The sequence below is a fragment of the Hypomesus transpacificus genome, chromosome 26 (assembly GCF_021917145.1).
Source record: "Hypomesus transpacificus isolate Combined female chromosome 26, fHypTra1, whole genome shotgun sequence".
Classification (NCBI taxonomy): Eukaryota; Metazoa; Chordata; class Actinopteri; order Osmeriformes; family Osmeridae; genus Hypomesus; species Hypomesus transpacificus.
Genome location: NC_061085.1, coordinates 8,550,769 through 8,571,898, shown reverse-complemented (window position 1 = coordinate 8,571,898; position 21,130 = coordinate 8,550,769). Strand labels below are relative to the sequence as shown.

General features: G+C 42.5%; 1 protein-coding gene across 5 annotated transcripts; it reads left to right on the top strand.

Moving 5' to 3' along the window:
• The first annotated feature begins 2,014 nt into the window (after window positions 1-2,014).
• Window positions 2,015-20,471, top strand: znf644b (zinc finger protein 644b). Of its 5 annotated transcripts, XM_047049975.1 has the most exons (9): window positions 2,015-2,176; window positions 2,523-2,617; window positions 3,570-3,620; window positions 12,402-12,536; window positions 12,639-15,215; window positions 15,483-16,037; window positions 17,799-17,924; window positions 18,038-18,140; window positions 18,249-20,471. In XM_047049975.1, the coding sequence occupies exons 4-9, from the start codon at window positions 12,416-12,418 to the stop codon at window positions 18,574-18,576; spliced, it is 3,810 nt and encodes a 1,269-aa protein (XP_046905931.1). In that variant the 5' UTR covers window positions 2,015-2,176; window positions 2,523-2,617; window positions 3,570-3,620; window positions 12,402-12,415; the 3' UTR covers window positions 18,577-20,471. The 5 variants fall into 5 exon arrangements, with proteins under 5 accessions (XP_046905931.1, XP_046905928.1, XP_046905929.1 ...); XM_047049972.1 differs by having other exon boundaries at window positions 12,402-15,215; XM_047049973.1 differs by lacking the exon at window positions 2,523-2,617 and having other exon boundaries at window positions 12,402-15,215.
• Window positions 20,472-21,130: the final 659 nt, after the last annotated feature.

Sequence of the window (21,130 nt, the reverse complement as noted above, 5' to 3'; positions counted from 1 at the left end):
CTAATGTCAATCCCTATATCTCACACAGAGAGATAACACTCTTTGGAAGTGCTTTGTCTTTAGTTCCATCACACAGTAATGATAATAGGTTTTACTAAGACACGAACACTGTAGAAGAGAGAAAAAATATAAACATTTGGGAACTCGACTCTAACGGTTGTCGAGCAGCATAGCTAAATATTCATGGACAAATATGCATGTTATTATATTTTCTCAATATATCAGCATTAAATATGAATGATCCACATTGAACACATTTAATAATTCAATAAGATATATTTTGCTTATACTATAAATATTAAACTGATGTAGCAGGGATTTTATAATGTGTTTGATGTCCACTGGCTGTTTCTTGTTGATAATAGTAGTTCCCAATTTCAATGGCACCATGAACATGGTGAAAACAAAGATTTTGTGATAAACATTTGCTTTATCGAATAAATATTTGATGGTATCGTGAATTCAAACATCTTGACCTATAAAACCACTTGGTTACACGAACAGCACACTGTGTGCTCACCAAACCCTCTGCATTCTATCCATGTTGTTTTCCTGTGTTTCTACACTATCAATATTTTTGTTTTAGGACTGTGCAGAATTCTCCTGTACTGTATGACAAATTATATTGTGTCTGGAGATGTCTGACCTTGCATGTAGAGTTTTTCATCGGCACATTGCCCAGTGCCCTCCAGCACATGACTACCAAAGGATCAGAGACGAAATCTGTGAATTGTGGAAGCAAAGTATGCAATAGCACTGTTATGAACTCTGAAGCCGCCTTTGATAAACATTTAAATGACTAAGCATTATCAGATTAGATATGTCCTAGTTTCTCTAAATCAGTTCTGACTTGAGAGAATGTGAAGGAGAAGAGGATAAATCAAGAAATTTTGGGGGTATTACTTTATAATAGCTCATGGCAGAAGATTTAGTCAGTTATGTTTAACTGTAATTGAAGCTCAGACAGCAATTTCACACAAAATACCAAAAGGAGAGAAAGTTACAAGTGAAAGTCAGCCTGTCCTTAAAGAAACATCCATGGTGATGGCAAACGCAGTAAACAAACCCTTGACAATCGTATGTTAGTTTGCAAAATCATCATCAGCGTTCATTATATGTCTACAGCGCATGGTGCCAACGTGAAAACAAACTTGTGTATAAAAATACATTCACTGACTGACACGTGGTTCCCAAAATGTTGAATAGTTTACTTGTGGAAACATTAGATTTGCCGTTTATTTATACATAACAACAACGAGAAGGGGTTGAGGGCATCTGCTTGGCAAATTAATAATGTAATAACATCAACAATGCATGATCAGAGAGTTATGATCATTATACAATTTAAATGAGGCTTAAAGCTGTCTGGCGTACTTGTGTGAGTACAGTGAAACATTAAAGATACAATAGTAGCACATTTTTTGCAGTAAAAAATTAATATGGAACATTCTAGATAGTATCCTACAGTACCCACAGTTCCTAGCACCCTGGCAAGCATACTATGGGAGAAACAGTCACCACAAAATATAACTAACTGTATTCCTTCCAAAGTCCTTGTGTTCCACTAAAGCTCATGGCAATATTGATCCAGTGTATAAACCTGCTAGCTGGGTCAACTGTTACAAGAGAAATAGCCTTCTGAACTATAATAGTCAACTGCAGAGTATAGGTATTACAAATCTCAGCTGTTTACGTACTAAACTACAGTATAACTTCAGCCCAAACTTCTTAATCCAACTGGATGACTGACTCCACCTTCAGGATGGTTGATACCTTCAGTGTCACCTCACATCTTTACCTTCCTTGAACTGTACAGCAACTTATCCCAAGAATTTTGCAGTCTGCCAGGGATACTCCATATTGTGAGTAGGGGGCAGTAACTTAATCACAAATATTATCGCCGTTATTTAATAATAAAGGAAATTTGTTTGCGAAATCATTTTCAATAAACATTTCAACACCGTGTTTCAAATGTTGACGAAGACACCGTCGATGTACTGCTTCCCAGGCGTAATCACGGTTCTCTCGCTACTACGAACATCCCTCCCAGAATTATAGTTCAACCTGCAGAATTTTAAGCAAAATGGCGACAGTATAATGGATGGAGGACGAAAAACGAACAGTGTCAAGTGTAATAACTAACTTGTGAATTGTTACAGTTTCCTGCGCTAAGGAGGTAGGTCTCAAACTTCACGTCGATCTATTACACACGTATAGACTTATAGTCGATGTACTATCACACAATGTCGAGTGTTGTCATGCAGCAGGGAATATTTGTAGCAACTGCTTGGGCATTTCATGGAGCACCACTGGTAACACAGATACGCTAGGTAAGAAGTAACATTACATGCATTTAGGACGATTTATTGATAAACTACGGACGTCACCAATGCCACCACCTTACGCACCCTAAACACAATTCGTAACACAACGCTGTGTCTTGGACACATTTGTTGTCGTTTATCACATCAAAAGGGTAGACGTTGTCATTGAATTAGTAGCACAGCATATTATCCTTCCAGGCAACCTGCAATTCTACGCTGACCAAACCCCTGACAAAGAGGTGCCACATTGATCGGATGCGTCGGTCAATGAAGTGCTATCGTCTCATCACAAGGTCAGACAGTATTAAAAAACGTGTCATAGTTTAGCAGAATTTTCAGAGCTCAGCTGTTTCCAGTGAGCCTATACCGCTATAATATGTCCAGTTTTCACTTCAAGAATATAACTCTTTATATAAAGAAAACTTTATAGATGGATCCAAGGTGAACAAGGTGTTGTTTAAACTTGGTGAACAAGTTAAGACAAGGGAAAATAATAATTCTCTGTGGTTTTGCAAGTGGTTACAGTAAGTGTGGTTAGCAAACCTTTTAATACACGGTTTCATAGTGTATGAAATAAATCTAGCACACATACTCATAGGCAGGAGTGTCACTATGAGATAATCACCCATAGATGTTGTCACCCTCAGTGTTGGTTAATGCTAAATTGTCACTTGACAAACACTGAATCCAAAAAGTATGAAATTCCAGAACATTTACGTGTTCTCTTCTGGTTTAGCTGACTGCTCTTGCAGCTTCTAAATGAAGTCGCCTGGGATTGATTTAATGGGAGTACACTGTCCCGAATTAGCGACTCAGCAGCCAGCTGCAGATATGAGATATTTTAGTTATCAGGTGGAATCTACCAGGAACTTTGGGATCTGCCGAAATCTATTAGTGGAAGAGAAATAAGGGCAAGATCATTTTCCTGTGGTACTGGATCAGTTTCAACAATCTAACCCACTAAAGGTGTCATGATGCTAGATTGAGGTCACTTGAAATTGTATTGCATAATATTGGCATGTGCCTTAAAAGTTTTCTTTTTGACAGAACATACAGTTGTACAGTTCATTGCAGTTAGACAAATGTACTGTACATCTTATTTAGCATGTTATGACTGTGATAAACAATGCACTTCACTGCAATACAAATTACATCAAACACACACTGAAAGTACATACTGTACAGTATTGCTGTTAAACAATATATGCATATTTTTCTAATGAAGACACTTTTTTTCTTTGACAGGTCGTTTTTTTGAAGATTATTTCAGTGAAACCAATGTTTTGGAAGAGACTGGTAAGAAATGTACTTTCATCAGAAACACAGCTTAGCAACATAATGGAACCTTAAGTAAAAGGACTGCATGCACGAACCAAGTATTTAATTGAACCACTATTTATTCAAGCAAAATATCATAGGCCATCATGTGCCAATACATTTTCATCACATGAACATGATATTAACAACATTTAATTTGGTGAACTTTTGACAGATGTTGTCGACAATCCATGGCATGAAGGAATTGTGACTGTGACTGAAAAACGTACAGTTAGAGGGAAATGTAGCTTTATGTGTCTCTCGTCATACGGTACTGGAGGTGTTAGGATTCAGGGGCACAGTTTTATGTCTAGATACTGTCTTGGCACCTGAAGCTTCTCTGCAGAAGTGTGAAATGCTCTGATACAGTAGCTGGGTGTGATTACCAGTCAAATTAAATCTGAAATGTCAGGTACACGTGTCAGTGCTTGACAGGTTTCAGTCGGCGTTAAGCCTGCCAGTGCTAATGTAGCCTGATTATTTTTCATGTCTTACCAAAAGAAAAAAACTGACAATACATTTACATGATTTATACTTCATTGATCTTAATGTAAATATGATTTAGATTTTGCACTATAGATGAAAAAGGTAGTGTAAATTAATGTTAGACTGAAATTGGTCTTCTGGGATTTGACCTCTGCACACTTTCAACAAGTAATTTGTTGATTCGCTATGTAAACACCTCACGTTTATATAAAGGAAAATAAAGTGGTACTTTATATACATAACAGATTCCAGCTCTGAGCTATCCATCAGGAGAAGATAGTTATCTTCATCTCAGAGCGAACGAGGCACCAGGCCAGCCCAGTAACCCTATCCTGGCTGTCCATACCAGGTTATAGACCATTTCCACCACTAGGGGGCAGAATATGATCATTTATATTTGAATCCTTCACTTGAGGAAATGACAGATGTTACTAGCCACCTTCTTTTCTTTCACTAACGAGGCATGCATAGAATTGCGTGAAATAAGACATGTAAGTAACATAGGTTTGTTCAACCGTTTAGAATATATACTGTATCTTTTTACATTTTAAATATTGCAGGCTGCCACACAGCCCAGTGTTGACCTGAAATCAAACCACCGTAGAGACAATATTCATATGTGTTTACAGGTATGAGGATCAATGCAAACCAGACCAATGTTCCACTGGTTAAGTACAATAGCCATTGATTGCTTCTATAGAAAATCAGTCAACTGAAACTTAAATCCACCCTCTAATGATTGACAGGGTACAAAGCCAGAAGTTTGCCACTACGTTAGTTTCAAGACTGAGGAACAGTTATGTGATATCCACCAAGGTTGTGGTCTGCTCTTTCCTCATTAAATTCCCATTTATTCCCCAAGCAGGATGTGATATTTTAGAGATTTGAGCGCAGGTTGCACAGGTTAGGCCCAATTATGCTGATATTGGGGTTTTTATAAGTACGCTGAAGGAATGAAATCTGGCATTCTGAGACGATAGCATTATGGATGTGGGTAGTTACAGTGATTAACCTTCCTTCCTCTCCTCTTGATGATCCCTGGGATACAAATCCTCCAATCGCCCACCGGCAGGCTCACATCTCTGTCTTTAAAAATGACCTTCAAAAGAATATATCAGGGGCACCCGTTCACAATATGTGTTTGAAGGATTTGTTTGGCCTTTTCTTCGCAGTGCAAATGCTCCCTTAAACTAAGTCCTTCTCTAATTTTGGTTTTCACTTCTCTAAAGGGTCAAGACCTTGGCTGAATTGCTAGTCCGTACTAACACGGCTTTAAGATGGCTCAGTTATCACACTGCAGCGAGATTGCCAAATCAGAGTGCTTGTTTGCAATGAATGTAGAGTGATTGTTATTTAAATATTAAATATTGTAACAGGGTTCGGTGGTGATAAACAATCGATGCAGTTTATAAATACGAAACAATACGGCCTTCGCTTGAATAGGATGCGTGTTGAAAGTATTTACCATGATTCATAGTTTTATCTTTGCCACCTTGTGTTTGCTCATCTCATGTGTCTGTGCCAGTTTACAGTCTGGCTGGAGAAGCGCCACCTGTTGGTGGTGCTTGGTATTGGACTGTGCTTAATACCATAGAAACAGCCAAGTTACATGCAACAAATCTGACAGGACAACAAATACAACATTTTAGGACATTTCTGAGTTTTCTCTTAAGTTAAACTTGAGATCACCACAGTATTTCATTTACAGGTGCATCTATTTGGTGTAAACAGGGCTATAAAATAACCTGAAAATTAGACACATTAACAGATATGCATGTCGAATGTATAGAGAACAGATACAAATAGTTAGAGGTTTTCTAATGAGTTCAGATTGGGTATTTATTGTGAGTAAACCAAATGTTGTTGATGAAAGTAACGCCTTTGGAGGCTTGAAAACAAAACTTGAAATGAATTCTGCCGCACCAGTTAATGAAAGGGAACGTCAGAAGACACAACAAACAAGTGAAATAAAAGGAATGAAAGATCAAATCATTTTTCACAAAATCCTATATTCTATGCTGAGGATAAGATTCATTTTCCCCTCTCTCTTACCCTCTCTCTCTCACTCACTCTCTCTCTCTCTCTCTGAAAGTTCAGTGATGCAATCATGTACACAGCATAATGAGATTAGGGTGTATATCATGCCATATCACCAATTGTCATATGATGTTGTGAGCTCCCTTATCCCACATCCCAAGTAGCACGACGAGTTCAGGACTTAGTGGTGTGTTGTTCTCTTTTAAGTTAAACCAGCCCAGTCGAAAACAACAATTGTTCAAAAACAATGAGTAAAGGGGAGGGGGGTCCACTCTTCAAATACGGACATTTCTGAACCTCTTTGATTTGGTCAGATTTGTGTTATTGTTGGGAGGGAGGTATTTTTTTTTAAACCCCTTAACCCCTCAACCCCCCACCTGGCTCAGTGTCCCACAGGGTTAATGACTGTAGCCGAGCCCCTGTTGAATAATACACACGCTCTGAAGGAGGAACTGGGTAGGAGGGCCTGTGATCAGTGGCCAGTCTGAGATGCCCCCTCTTTCAGCCAGCGTAGCTCCATTGATAAGATTATATTAATTGGTATGAATAGACAAGGGGTTTTCTCTCTTCTCTCTTCTCTCTTCTCTCTTCTTTCTCTCTCTCTCTCTCTCTCTCTCTCTCTCTCTCTCTCTCTCTCTCTCTCTCTCTCTCGCTCTCGCTCTCGCTCTCGCTCTCTCTCTCTCTCTCTCTCTCTCTCTCTCTCTCTCTCTCTCTCTCTCTCTCTCCTTGTATACATTTACCATTATACTCATTAGCTTCGCCATGCCTCCCAGCCAACTCCTTCCTCACATCCCCTGGAGTCTCCTGGGAGGCAATTTACATCTCTCCATGGAGCCTCTCTGGGGTTATTGAGGAAATATTAGCCCCTTTTCTTCTGTGGCCGACCCTTTGATTTATTTGGAGCTGGAGTTGATAGAGTGGTTCTCCCGTGTTAATGACTGGCATGGGTGCAGGCCCCTGGTGAAAGACCACTCCTTGATCCAGGTAGAAGAGGTGCAATTGACAAGCAGCGCTGAATAATCACCTCACGGGTGCGTGTGTATACGTGGGTGTGTGTGTGTGTGTGCTTGGGCAAGGCTTAAGCGGGAATCCCACTGCTGTCAAGGCTAGCATGTTCAAGCTGCCCTGGTCTTCAGAGAGCATCATGTGTTGGATCCGATTTAACAAAACAAAGCTTCACTCTGGTAGTAATTACACCTATATTTATAGATTAAATGTATGTTTAGAAACGTTGAAAATAGTTTTTTTTTATTCTATTTTTGACCAGGGGACCGTGTGTCATTTTGCATCCTACCCAAATCTATTCTCTGTTTCAGATTTGTGCATACCTCAGGGAAAATGCCATTGGGAGCTCAGCATAAAGTTTTTTGAATGAAAACGATGGGGGTGCTCTGCTCAACGACAAGCCGCTGATAGGTATTGAGAAATGACTTGGTCTTTGCTTGCTATCTAGTTAGCTGGCACCAGGGCCTTGCTGCCTCTATTCCTTGTCATCAGTGCCTGCCATGTACCCCCTGACGGAGCCAGGTATTCATATTATGTTTTAAAGAAAGGTAATGAGAGGTGTTTCATCCTTATATCTGCAATGCTTGACATTTCTCCAAATTTAAGCTCACTGATGTCAGCTAGGCAGAGTAGAGCCTGTCCTCAATTTGGAGAAGAGTTTGACACGATATCTCTTTCATCTGATTGGTCACGTGTCTACAGAAAAGCGCCAGCGACAAAGTTAGAGGATTTTCTCCCCCCCCCCCCCCATCTCATCCAAAGAGGAATTCTTCTGAGCGTGCCCAATCACGACAGCGGCTTGCATCTTTCCGCGCCCCAAAGTATTTATGTACAGAAAGCTCGACGGTAATGATCATATTTGATAAAAGCCAACATTCCGTATTCCGTCAATAAATAAAAAATACACACCAGTGTAATTCTAGCATATTTTACGCATATTTTAAACGGATCTGACTATATACATATATAACACACAACCACGCATTGCCAAGAGGGAAGAAAATCACAATACATTGAATTTCAACGGGCACATGCAGTCTGGCAAACCCAGGCGAATAGGTGGGGTGTGCTGGCGTTGGTCTTGCTTGTTTTCCCTCTCAGTGTTGGGAGATGAGGATGAGTGTGTCTAAACAGAGCAGATATGATGTTTATCAGAGCCATCTGCTAAGCATCTCTCTGGTGCCCACTGCCCTCAACGTGAGAGAAGACTCATTAAAATGGTCACATGCCTGAGAAATTTCAGACTGACGTTTTTTTTTCCTTCCTTTAAAAAGGAGTTTAAAACTAACAAAGCCTTGGGATATCCCCACCAGTCATCCCTCCCTTAATCCGTTAAATTTTGAAAGGTATTGTTTAAAGCTTCAAAGTTTATATCGTTTAATCCCCCTCTAATACTATGGGCAGCAAATGAGATCGAGTCAGCAGCTTGAACAGATATAATCTACTCCACACAACAGAAAATCCTCCTTCAAGACAAGGTTGCATAGGGTTCCTGTGAACTCCCTGTTTGATGTTTCTACCTGCTATTGAACATGACTTCTGTCTTAACCCAACTGTCACTCGCTCCCTGTCCCCTTTTATCACTTTGAATGTTCCCGCTACACCTTTTTTTCATCAGTAAATCTACCATCACAGCTATTTCATTTATACCCTCTTTTTTAGAACGGGGGTGGGGGTGGGGGGGCACGGCGAAGTGAGGGGTGAGGGGGCTGGTGTGGAGTGTGTTTTCTACCTTTTTCATGACGGGGTGATGAGGTTTGCCCTGTAGCTTTAGGCAGGATGTGTTCTTTTGTTCTGTTGGGTTCAGGAGGTAGAAACCAGAGCACGTCTCTGGACAGTTTACTTTGAGTCCACATTTGCTCAACTTTGCATCACCCGCAAGTCATTTTGTAGGTCTTTGGAAGCCAATGGCTTGTGCCGACACTAAGGTGTCAAACTTTGTGTTATTTCAAATACATAAGCAGCACAGATTGGGATCCTAGAAATGTCAAGTCAAGTCAAATTGATTTATAAAGCACATTTAAAAACTACTTATGTCGACCAAAGTGCTGTAGAAATGTGTAGTATTGTGGCACTGTGGATCTCATCCATTTTATTATATTATTTCATATCACTTGTACTGTATGTGTGCATTTTTTAAAAAATCATCAAGACATTGGAGGTGATTATAATTTCTTCTAGGTTCACCCCAAACATAATGTCAAAACTCTATTCAATTTCTATTGTGCGACACTGAGCTCAAATCAGGCCTTGCGATTCATCCCTGAGCGATTTATCCGTGACCTCTAATTATACTATTTGAGCCAAACACAGGCATCATGTCTCGTTATTCTAGTAGTAGATTACATAGTTGGGTTATCAAAGGCTTTGTGTAATTACATTTGCACTATTCAGCGTGACAGGGCTGATAGTGTCTGTTCTGGATCTGGCTATACATAATCATAGCCCAAATCCCATTAGGGAGAGTAGAGGCCATTATTATGGAAATGACCTTTGGTTGACAAGCATTTTGGGTAAAATGATGGAGCCTAATCCAGGCAAATGTAATCTAGGAGACTTCTCATTATTTACTAATAAGATGTACAGATAAGAAATTGAACGAATGACTGGAAGCTTTGTGTAGCCTAGCGTAAATTGCAACACTGTCTGAAACCAGATTTTTTTTTGGGGGGGGAGTTGTTTGCAGATAATTTCACCAATGTTCCGAGGTGTCTGGGTTTATGTTGTAAACTACCAGTTTAAGACACCAACGGTTGCACAGATCTGGGCGTCTTCTCTTCACTGTGGCAATGAGAGAACACACTCTCGTTGGGATTGCTGAAGTGTCAAGCTGAATCTCCGCCTGTTTGCTTTGAGCCATGCTTTGATACTCTCTTGCACTTGAGAGGCAGCTTCATAAATACACATTGTGTCAAATAAATCAATAGATCCCATTAGCTGAGGAAGTTGTGGAGCGCGGTACTTGAGGGGCCATGGCCTGCCTAGTTTAGATGTTTTTTTCCAGCGAAGGAGAGGGGGGGGGGGGGGAGGAGTGGGGGGCACAGAGAGGTAAGGATGGGTGTTGATCTATACAGACGGCTCTCACAGTTGAAATGGTCTATCTGACTGGTCCCAGTTGGTCTCATCCATCGTCTCCGCGATGCTGCCAGAATATGTCCACCACAGTCCAGCCGAAAGGAGGAATTCACACTGACGTCTCGCAATCAATGTCTTCCTCGCCCCTCCACGTCCCAGTGATGGTGCTCAGTTGCAGTGCTGTTGCAGTAGAACATTTTCACACTTGGTTGAGAACATGAGTGTCTTATCTGTTTCAGGAACATTTTTTTCATTCATTCATTTGGCATTCATATGTGTGCCTTTATGTTAACAGACTGGGGCAACAGGAATAGAACAAACTATGTATGATCTGTCGGGATAGTTTCATCACAAAATCTTTATTACTTGGTTTTGTGACCAAAATTGGGTTTAGGTGAACTTCTGACTACTGAAGTGTGAGGAAAAATAGTACCATTCAGCTTAGACAAGCTGATTATTAAATATCCCAGAAAGGTTTTCACTTCAGGGACTACAGAATAATTATGATGATATGCAATTATCACCTCACTGTTTTTTTTCTTCAGTAACCTCAAGATGAGGTGCAATAAGAGTGTCTGTGCATGTGCTAAAAGACCACACGAAATATAAAACATTTAAGAGGGAATAGGCCCAGTGCGATATCCTACACATGCAAAAGGTGTCGCAGGAAGTTTTTGTTGACTTTGTTGATTCCTGATGTAACCAAATCATTTTTATTTTTTATCCCCTTTTGAACTGAATCACTACAGACCATGGAGGATGTCTATGGGGAAAAAACAGAGAAGGAATAGTGAAACAGCACACAGTTCTGAATCGATCTGTGCATATGGCTTAAATGCATTTAAGCTCATAATCCTTGTAAATATCTCCCGGCAAGGCAAAGTCAGCCTTTTAACATTGACTAAATGAAGTAAATAGAAGCAAATTATTTTTTTAATTCGAATTGCTGGTGAATCCTTGTTGTTATATATATGGAGGGACGTTGCGTGTGAGTTGGCTGCTAATGAGGCTTGTAAATTTAAAGCTGAAATGATATTCTGTTGGCTTTGCCACCCTGCTGTTTGGGGGGTTGCAGAGAAGTTCGCTTTAAATGTGGAACGTCTGTTCCCTCTCCGAACTCCTCACACCACAACAGATGGAGAGAATATGGAGCTCGGAAGGTTTTACCTCTGAGGTGGCAACAGTGAAGCCACTCATTAACACTGAATTTACCACTTTGTTAGCAACGAAGCTTCCTGTAGAGAGAGAGAATACTGGATGTCAAATCCACTGAGCATTTGTAGTCTAGTGGGGCTAGTATAACCCTGAAAATACTTTCGCTCACCCTCCAAATCTGAATGGTACAACACTGAGAGAGCTTTGTAAATTATATAATTTAAATATTTGTGTATTCCCCTCACCCCCCTTCCATTTTAGTGGCTTGTTTGCACAGATATTCAAACAACAGTTGTCTGTCTTACATCCAGAGATCTGGGCAGACTTAAAAGGTCTGTGGCTGCTGTGTTTGTGTGTGTGTGTGTGTGTGTTGTGGGTGTGTGTGTTGTGGGTGTGTGTGTGTATTGTGAGAGTGAGTGAATGAGTGCGCCTGCCAATTTGTCAGGATTCAAGCAACAACAGTCTCGTGCTGGGATCTGTGTTGGCACCATCAGAGAGTGGTAAAATAGAATATGATCTCATTGGAAGTGTACTTTGTTCCCATGGAAATTGGTCAATTTTAGCAGGCGTCTGAGAACTTAAGGGGGGAGAAACAGGAAGGTTGTATCCCAGAGGTGTGCTCAGATAATTAAGCATCCTCACCAGGGTACCCAGGGCTAACAGCAGGGTTTGTTGTGAAGACGGGAGGAAGTGAGTGTTGGAAAATCATAATGCGAGCACAGAATAATGCGACTATCATGTTTTGGAACATCACGAACATGGCAAAACTGCTACTTAACAGCGACCAGTTCTAAGTGTGAAAAAATTATAATTGTTAGCGCACATTTTTTGTTGAATAATTCATTGAGTAAATTGTTACAGGTGTCAGTTGAAATGTTAAATATAGAAATGTTTAATCTAGTGAATTCTTCGGACCTAAGAGATAAGAACGCATTATTATATATAAGATAGATTATATGAAGAGGCACACTTTAAGTTCATTTTGTGGTATTCTTTTTCCAGAGTGTGTTGCAGAGATGGCTGATCTGAAGCCAAATGCACAAGAGGACAAAGATGTGGAACCAGAATCTGACAGCTCAGGTCCCACCCAGGAACCATTACACAGCCACCCGCTCTCCCTTAAGAACCATGCTTCAGGTCTGTCAGAGCAGCTGTCCTCGGACGCACGCCGAAACCTTTTAAATGGAGCCCAGCCGAATCCATTTGTATACAACAGTGTCCCTGCTGTTCCCCACGCAGGCAATTCGTTGCCTTTAGGAGCACGTGTTAATGGACCTGGTTCACACCCCACCTCAGAGGAGAGCTGTGTCCTGAACAAAGGCAGCATTTTACCCAACAATGTCCTGGATACGGCACGGCAACCGGAGGAGGACACAGGCCTTCAGGTGTTACCGCCACCCATCGTGCTTCAATCAGACGCTCGGAGAAAGACAGCGGGGTGTCTTCTGAAAACACTGCCCACGCAGCCGGGCGCCATCACGCAACCGGGCGCCACCCCGCCGCCGTCTGACACCGAGAAGAGCGCGGCTGAACTTCTCCTTGCCCCTCCCCCGGGCCGCGGTCCAGACCAAACACGCGTTAGCCAAATCTCGACGAACAAAAGAATAGACGCAGGCTCGATGTGGGAGTTTGACACGGAGTCGTCGGAGAGCTCCTCCGATGACCCCAACGACGAGGACGAAGACGCGAACTGGGACCCTCAGAAGGAGCTCATGCGCTTCTTGTGGAACGGCCACGCCGTAAACAGAAGCCTCGAGGAAAATTCCGGAAGCCCCCGTTACGTGAGCCAAAGACGGAGGAAGCACAACATCCACACGCCCTCACGCCAACACAAAGAAAGACGTTACTACGGCAATGACGCAAACGAAGATACGCATATCGACGCCAATGAGGAAGACGACCACGATTTTAAATCTGCGGTCGCCGCAGCTTACAAAGGTTGCGATAAGGACAATCAAGACGACATCGGCAGCACGAAACCGAAGAAACTGAAAAAGGATCCGTCCGAACAGGAGCCGCCCTGCTTTCCATTCACAAAGCGCAGTGTTCATATCAAGGAACAAAGGCATTTGCATAAACACATGATATATCATTTAGATGTGCGTAATCAGGTGCGCCAAGAGAACGTCCCGCGACCTTTCATATGCAGAGAGTGTGGGCGTTCGTTTCGCGATCACAGCTCCCTCTCGAAGCACATGATTATCCACCAGGAACGACGGGAGAAACTCATGGAGGAGATCAAGGGACTCAGCCAGCGTCCGGATGAGGGCAAGGGGGCCTGGCTGCAGTGCCCCCGGTGTGTGTTTGGTTCAAACTGCCCCAATGCCTTCGTCCAGCATGCCAAGACCCATGGCGAGGGAGGTAGGGGCCGCCACAGCTGTAAAGAATGCAACCATGATGCTCTGACGGAACAAGGCCTCAAAGCACACATGCACAAAGTGCACTTTAAAACACACAGTAACACGTTCTCGAGCGAGGAGGACTCGAAGATAGCCATGTTTTGTGACGATCCGGGTCCTGCTCTCTTTCACTGTAAAGGGTGTCCGTTCACCTCCCACAATGAAAATAGCCTCAAAATGCATTTGCGGTTGATACACAAGGAGATGTCTGATGAGGAATATGAGAATGCGCTTTCTGGCAAAGTGTCCAACTACAAAGAATCAATGTGCAATATAGATGAGGTAGCTGACCAGTCCAAAAATGCTGATTTAAAACCATTGCAGCTAAAGCCAAAGTTCTGTGTGAAAAAAACAGCCTTGTGGAAAGCTGCAGACTTGGCCTTATGGACTAGTAGTAAAGCTGACTTTCACATGAGGAACCCAGACACAGAGGAGTCGTACAAAGGTCTCGACTCCTCACAGTTCAAGCACAGTCTCGGCAGCTCAACAAACAAGCTGTCACAATCTTTGCAGAGGAGTGACAAGCGGAGCAAATTATCTCTGCAACCGCACGAGAAAATTGACGTGACAACAGGTCTCCCTTTTGTCGAGGAAGACAATCAAGAGAAAGACCACATAGGCGTCACGGAAAGGACAAAATATCCCTCGAACATGGATGTGCTGCTCACATCCAAGACTGTTAAATCCGATCGGATATTCTGTCATGGCTACAACTCTGACAGTCGGCATGGAGACTGTGACTTAGCTGGCAGGAATGTCGAAGAACAAGCTGTTTTCCAAAAGTCCTTATCCAAAAGAAAAATGTCAACGCCGTTGCGCAACGCTATCGACAGGAGGGTTGATGATGCCTTACCGAGACTCCCCCAAAGGTCAAAGGGAAACGCCGCTCCTGAGGGCGCGGACGACGAAGACACGTACGACTTCAGCGACTACACCGGCGAGGCCACGGCACACTTCCTGGACAGCAACGAGAACGAGAAGAACCCCTACGCCCGCAGCTACTTCATACGGAGACAGAGGGCCGCGGTTGAGGAGGACGCCGCCCCGGCCGACGACCCGTTCGAAAGGACCGACAGGGAGGACGACGACAGCAGCAACATACAGCAGCTCGTCGTCAAGGAGGAGTGTATAGAGAGCGCTGTTAGCGACGATTTCCCGCCTTCGCTGGCCGCGCCCCCTCATAGCGAGCCCTCGGAGATGCCATCCTTGTTGGGGACAGAGCAGAAGTCGTGTCCCTACTGCCCGGCAACGTTCGAGTCTGGAGTGGGCCTGTCCAATCACGTGCGAGGACACCTCCATCGAGTGGGGCTGAGTTACGACTCTCGTCACATGGTTTCACCGGAACAGGTGGCGTCACAGGACTGTAAACCCCGCATCCGCAGAAAGATTCCTTCCGTGTCGAGGAGAGTCAAAAGAGGTATTATCATTTCTTTCAATTCAGATTCACAGTTTTTTTTTTATTCATACTAGTTTTCTAGTTTTTTTATTCATACTATATTCATACTATACGTGTGTGTGTGTGTAACTTAATATGAGATCATACGTATTCAATATGTATTACTTTTAGGTAGTAGATATAGATTTTATGTTCTCACTATATCAATCAAATCAATATGAGATTGATTTATGAAATTGATTTACGTTAGTTGTGCTAACATATAAGACATGCTTGTGAACTTCACAGCTGACAAGCCAGAGTCCCAAGGTGAGCACACCTGCCCCTTGTGCTGGGGCTGGTTCGATACCAAAACCGGTCTGTCCAATCACGTGAGGGGACACCTGAAAAGAATAGGTACGACGATCCCCAGCACCAGTAAGTCCCCTCTGTGCATCCTCAACGAGCTGCTCCGGAACGAGAAAGAACACCAGAACGTTCTCCAGCTCCTAAACAGGAAGCAGTCCCGGTCTCGCCCCTTCGTCTCCCAGAAGTTCATCGGCAGCGACGGGCTGTTCCTGATGCCTACAGGCGTCCCGGTGAAGATCCAACACGGCGTCCGGGCCGGCGCTCCGTGGGGGGGCGGTTTACCTAAAGAGGAGACAGAGGATCTCTCCGACAAGGGGGTTGAGTCGCAGGCCCGGAGGGGGACTCCGTCCTCGTCCAGCACTCTGGTGGAGCTGCTGAAGAGGAGGAGAAATCAGGAGCTGGAGGCCAGAGACGGAGTCAGGAAGCACTACACCGTGACCAAAGAGAACGCGGAGGGGACACAAGCAACCGGTTTGGAACCAAACTGGGCCCGTGGTGAGGAGCGAGATGTTTTTGACCTGGGTTTGAAACACGTGTAAATCTGTAGAGGTTTTATTGGGGGAAGATGTTGTTAAATGATGATGAAATATTGGTTGATGGATGATAGGTGATTCGTTGTGAACTTTCCGAGAGGGCGGGCCCTCAGGAATGTGTCCTACAATCACGGTTATCACGCTGTTTCTCTGCTGAAACTGTGATGTCGCACAGCTGTTAAAGTATCTGTTACACTACCTCTACACCATTACATTATTTAGAGAGTCATGTTAAATCACAGTTTCAATCCTATGGTGCGCCATTAAATATGCATGCGAAATCGTACACTAGATCGCGTGCTGCTCTGTCAGAAACCTTGAAGGCTTCAGTGACATGCAAGAGCCCGGGAAATAATGCAAAAGGCAGAAAAAGTTCACGATCATTTGAATTGTTGTAGCACGTACAGATAGAATACATGTCACCGGAGTGCCTTTGAAACAAGGGGAAAAAAAAGGAGGCAATTTTTTTTTCAGATCATTTGATGTCGAGTTGGAAACACATCAGGCATGTTTACTCACCTTTGTTTAATGTCTGTCCAAATGATAGTTTTGTTCAGGTATGCAGAAATATATTGATAGAGATTTTTATCTCCCAAACACCCCCCCCCCCCCCCACCGTACATTTGAATTCCAATTTGTGTTACTAGTTGTTCCACGGCTGGAAAGTGTTGGCGTGAATGTCAATAATATTTTTTTCCAGTGAATTTAGACGGTTGCTGGAATTGTAAATTAAAATAGACCATCTCATGCATACAGATCAAAAGGCTTTTATCTGTTCAATTCGAGGCTGTAATCAGAACAATGTTCAATTGAGACTTAACGCAGAGTGTGGGAAGAATGTATGCAAAAAGTTTCAAGACATTTTGTTAATTAACCAAGAAGCGATTCATTTGGCACATCCAAGGTTGCAAACGATTTGCAGGTCATTAAAATAACCTTGGTGGCTCGTCATGGTAAAAAAACAAAAAAACAACAGCTAATGTAGCAGATGTTTTTTTACTATTAGGTGTGAAATGAATTGGAAGCTGTCACTTTGATTTTCACACCCGTGCAAATGTATTCCTTAATTTCTTATAAATGGTGTGGCCTAGTCAGCCAATCAGTGCTACTTGAGAGTGTGCTTGTAGAAACCATACTAAGCTCGTCCTCAATCTACACAAATTGGCAAATATACAATACAAGAGTGAAATACTATGCACCTTCCGATAGCTGGTTTCGTATCACAAAGCTAATTCAAAAATCCATATTAAAGGCCCATGACTTGCCCTACATACAGTAGGTGGCAGAGGTGAAAATAGGCCCCCTGAAGACTTCAGACTGTGATAAACATTATCAACAACCCTTCCCAAGCAGCAGAATGTAGAACAGATTCTATGAATGTGAAAACAGATGGAGGCCAAGGTTAGGGAATAGCACTTTCACTCGTTAGCCTGGCCATGCACCACTGTATTAATGCTTCAGACCTCCTGCTACCTAATACATAGTTTAAACTATTTTCCAACTTGGAAATTATCCACAAGAGATGTATTTTCTGTTCATGAATATAAAACAAAGTGAGTGTTGTAATACTGACATTTAAGGTTTTTATTTTTTATGAATGCTGTCTTTACCTTCGATGTGTCGTCACAAACCGTTGAAACTGATTTAAAGTTTAGAATGGTGTTCAGTTATCAAAGTTTGCTTTTATTTTTTATTAAATTGCAATGCCTGCCTCATCTTCCAGATGGGCCCGAATCCATTAAGAAGATGTGCATTCACTGCAATACAATCTTTCCTAGTGCTGTCAGCTTGTCCAATCACCTTAGAGCTTACGCACGGAGGAAGAGGGTCGCAATGCTAGAAGGCACAAGTAAGTCTGCACCCTGGACAAACAGGAGAACTAACTGATACTCTGACCTGTAAGGCCGCTACACTGTCCATGAAGAGGGCATGGTTGAGTGTTATCTATTTTCTTTTGTCTAGGCTATGATTGTAAACAAAAGAAGTTGAGACCAAGACCCGGGCTTAAAAAGAAGGTTTTTCCTCAGTCGAATGCTGTGGAGCAGATCTACAGACTGACCTGCAGGTACCAACGGTCGTCCTAAACTCGAAAATGTCCCACTGATATCTGCATTTCCGTTGTTTTGTGCCGTACAGACATCTTAACCCAATTTCAACCATTTCCCTCACATAGATTCTGTGACCTAGTGTTCCAGGGCCCTCTGTCTGTCCAGGAGGACTGGATCAAACACTTACAGAGGCACCTAATGCACATCGGCGTTCCTCACACTGGGACAGGTATGGTGGAGATTCTAGGTCTCCACCAGGAGATGCCACCATCGTCCAATGAGGAGCCTGGACCGGAGCAGCACACGTTGCTGTCCAATGAGGAGCCTGGACCGGAGCAGCACACGTTGCCGTCCAATGAGGAGCCTGGACCGGAGCAGCACACGTTGCCGTCCAATGAGGAGCCTGGACCGGAGCAACACACGTTGCCTATGGGGCTTCCATTGGTCTCCTGAACCACAGGGCTGTTTACACATCCACTCTATCACTTTAGATCGATCCTGCACATGTATATTATGGATAGATGCTGAGAAGTACTATATAAACGGACAATGTTAGCGGTTATAAAAGTGTTTAAGTCTTTCCTATGATGCACAAGGAGCTTCTTCTTCCTCTTTTGTATGACCTCCCTTAGAAAATATACCTTGATAGATAACCAAACATATATTGTTAAATATTTTAAGCGGTTGTGATACAAAAAGCCTATTATCAAAGTTGCTTTTAGAGCAGCAGTCACAAATTGTATATCAAATGATCTGCGCTTACTGTGTGCTGTAAAAATGCAATCTATAAGCGAGGTTTTCATAATCTCACGCTGAATAATCGTTCCATTTGTACAATGCAACAATGGCACACACAGTGTGTCTTGCTTCCTGTTTTTTGCACTTTAGCAGTCTGCTTGAATTCATTACCAAAAGAGACAACTCACACCTCAGCATTGCTAGGAATGCTTTGTCCACTTAGAGTAGCCTTATAAGATCCAAAAATAGTGAACAGGGTCGGTTATATATGTGTTAACGACTCATTACTAAACTAAAGTACTTCCTGTCAGTTAAAGATGTCTGATTTTCCTCAAGAATTATGAAGAAAATGTTGTTTATCAAACAGAAACACTTTTTTTTTGTTTCTTCAAGTGGGTCTACATATCCCATACCTCTAGATTTTAGTGCTTTAAGTTTCCAGTCAGCTGAAAAAACTATTCCAAATTGTTTATTTAAAGCACATTATTTTCGGCAATTAATCGATGCTGTAGCTTCACCAAGCACAACATTTCCATGGTGCTAGTAAAAGGCATATATTCGTCTTTACTCATCAGGATGTTTCAGAGAAGTAAACGCACACCATCAAGAACTGGCTTCAGAAAACGCTCAATAGTTTTGTAAGTCAACTTCTGGACTAAAACAGGTGTAAACAAACTAAGATGTTCTATGAATGCCAATACCAGGACCTCATCCTCTTACCTTCTAGAGGCTTCTTATTCCTGTCTAGGCCTGAAACCACAAGTAGAAACTGTGGCTTTTGTACAGAATGCTCATTTATCCTTCATCTTGGATGTATGATGCTGGCAGAATATACAGTACCATGTATCAAGCAATCTGTAGAAGTATTACAGGCAGTAAGATAAACTATTGTAATAAAATCTCAAGAATATGAAATATGTAAGATAATGGTGTTCCATCCAACCATCCAAATGGTTTTGTACAGTATGCACACATAAAAAGCACAGGCGTACTATGGTAACCAAAATGTATATGTGTACACAGTCGATTGTGTGCTGGCAGGAAGTGATGGTAACCAAAGATAGGGTCTGGCTTACCGCCCCAATGTCTGCATGAAATCCCTGCTCTCTGATTCCTTGGTGAATCATACAAGATTTGTAACCCTTCTTCAGAATTGTTTCCATCCTTCATATTGTGTCTTTTGTGTCCTTGGTCGGGCCAGAGTCTGTCCCCGGAGGGACATGTGACTTGATGACATCTGCCATTTTTTTTTTTACCTTTTGTTGTTAGCTTTTGAAGCGGCCCATTTGATAGAGCTGCTGTTTGATAGCCACTTCTGGCTCTTCTAGTTATCAGTGGCACAGGGGGCTAACCCCGCAGTTTATCTTGGGCAGTATTTAAAGCAACGATCAAAGCTGTACAAACCAATTGTCATCATGTTTTTCCAGAGGGAATTTCGGAGTACATTAATGCTCTTTCTTTGGGAAATAATTGTGCCACTCTGTGACTTCATTAGGTCTCCTGGCTGTTTCAAAAGATGCTCTCCCTGGAGGTTGGAAGCCAAGTCTTCGGCAGACAGCATCCCAAGGGGGCCGAATGAATAAAATAAAATAAAAGAGATTATAATGAGATTGAGCCAGCCATGACCAGGATTGGGGTTTTCATTATTCCACTGGCTGGAGAGAGTGAGAGGACGAGAGACATAAAGAAATGTAGGGACATGGGCCCTCATTCGCCATCTGCCACGGGGGTCCGATGGTAACAGGCCAACGCATGCTTATCATTAGGCATGAGTATCAAAGGGCCTCTTCTCAAGAGACTACTCTATTAAAATAGTAGGCGTCATCCCTTCTTTCAAATGACAAACAATGAGAATCTGCTCAGCCAATGATGTATATTGTCAGAATACTTTATCTAGGATTTTACCTCAAATCTCTTATCTTATTTGTTCATTATTGTCTCCAGGTATAGTCAGCTGAGCTATACAAGTTGTTTCATATGAAATAAGGAACACCTTAAGTGGCAATCCAAAAATCCTGTTGCGCTCACAGTAAGCATGCCTGTAATAGTGCATTGGCGTGGAAGACATGACGGATTGTCACTTTTTTATGCCAGTTGCCTGTGAGTGCCAAAGACTGCACCGTGAGAAACTGTTGATGGACTGATGGCACTTTTCTTGAGGTATTTCTTTTTTTCTCCACCCTAGCAGCTATCCAGAGATCAGGACCATTGATCATGACCTCTCCTTTGGCCAGCTATTCTGAAGTGTCAGATACAACTGCTGAAAAAA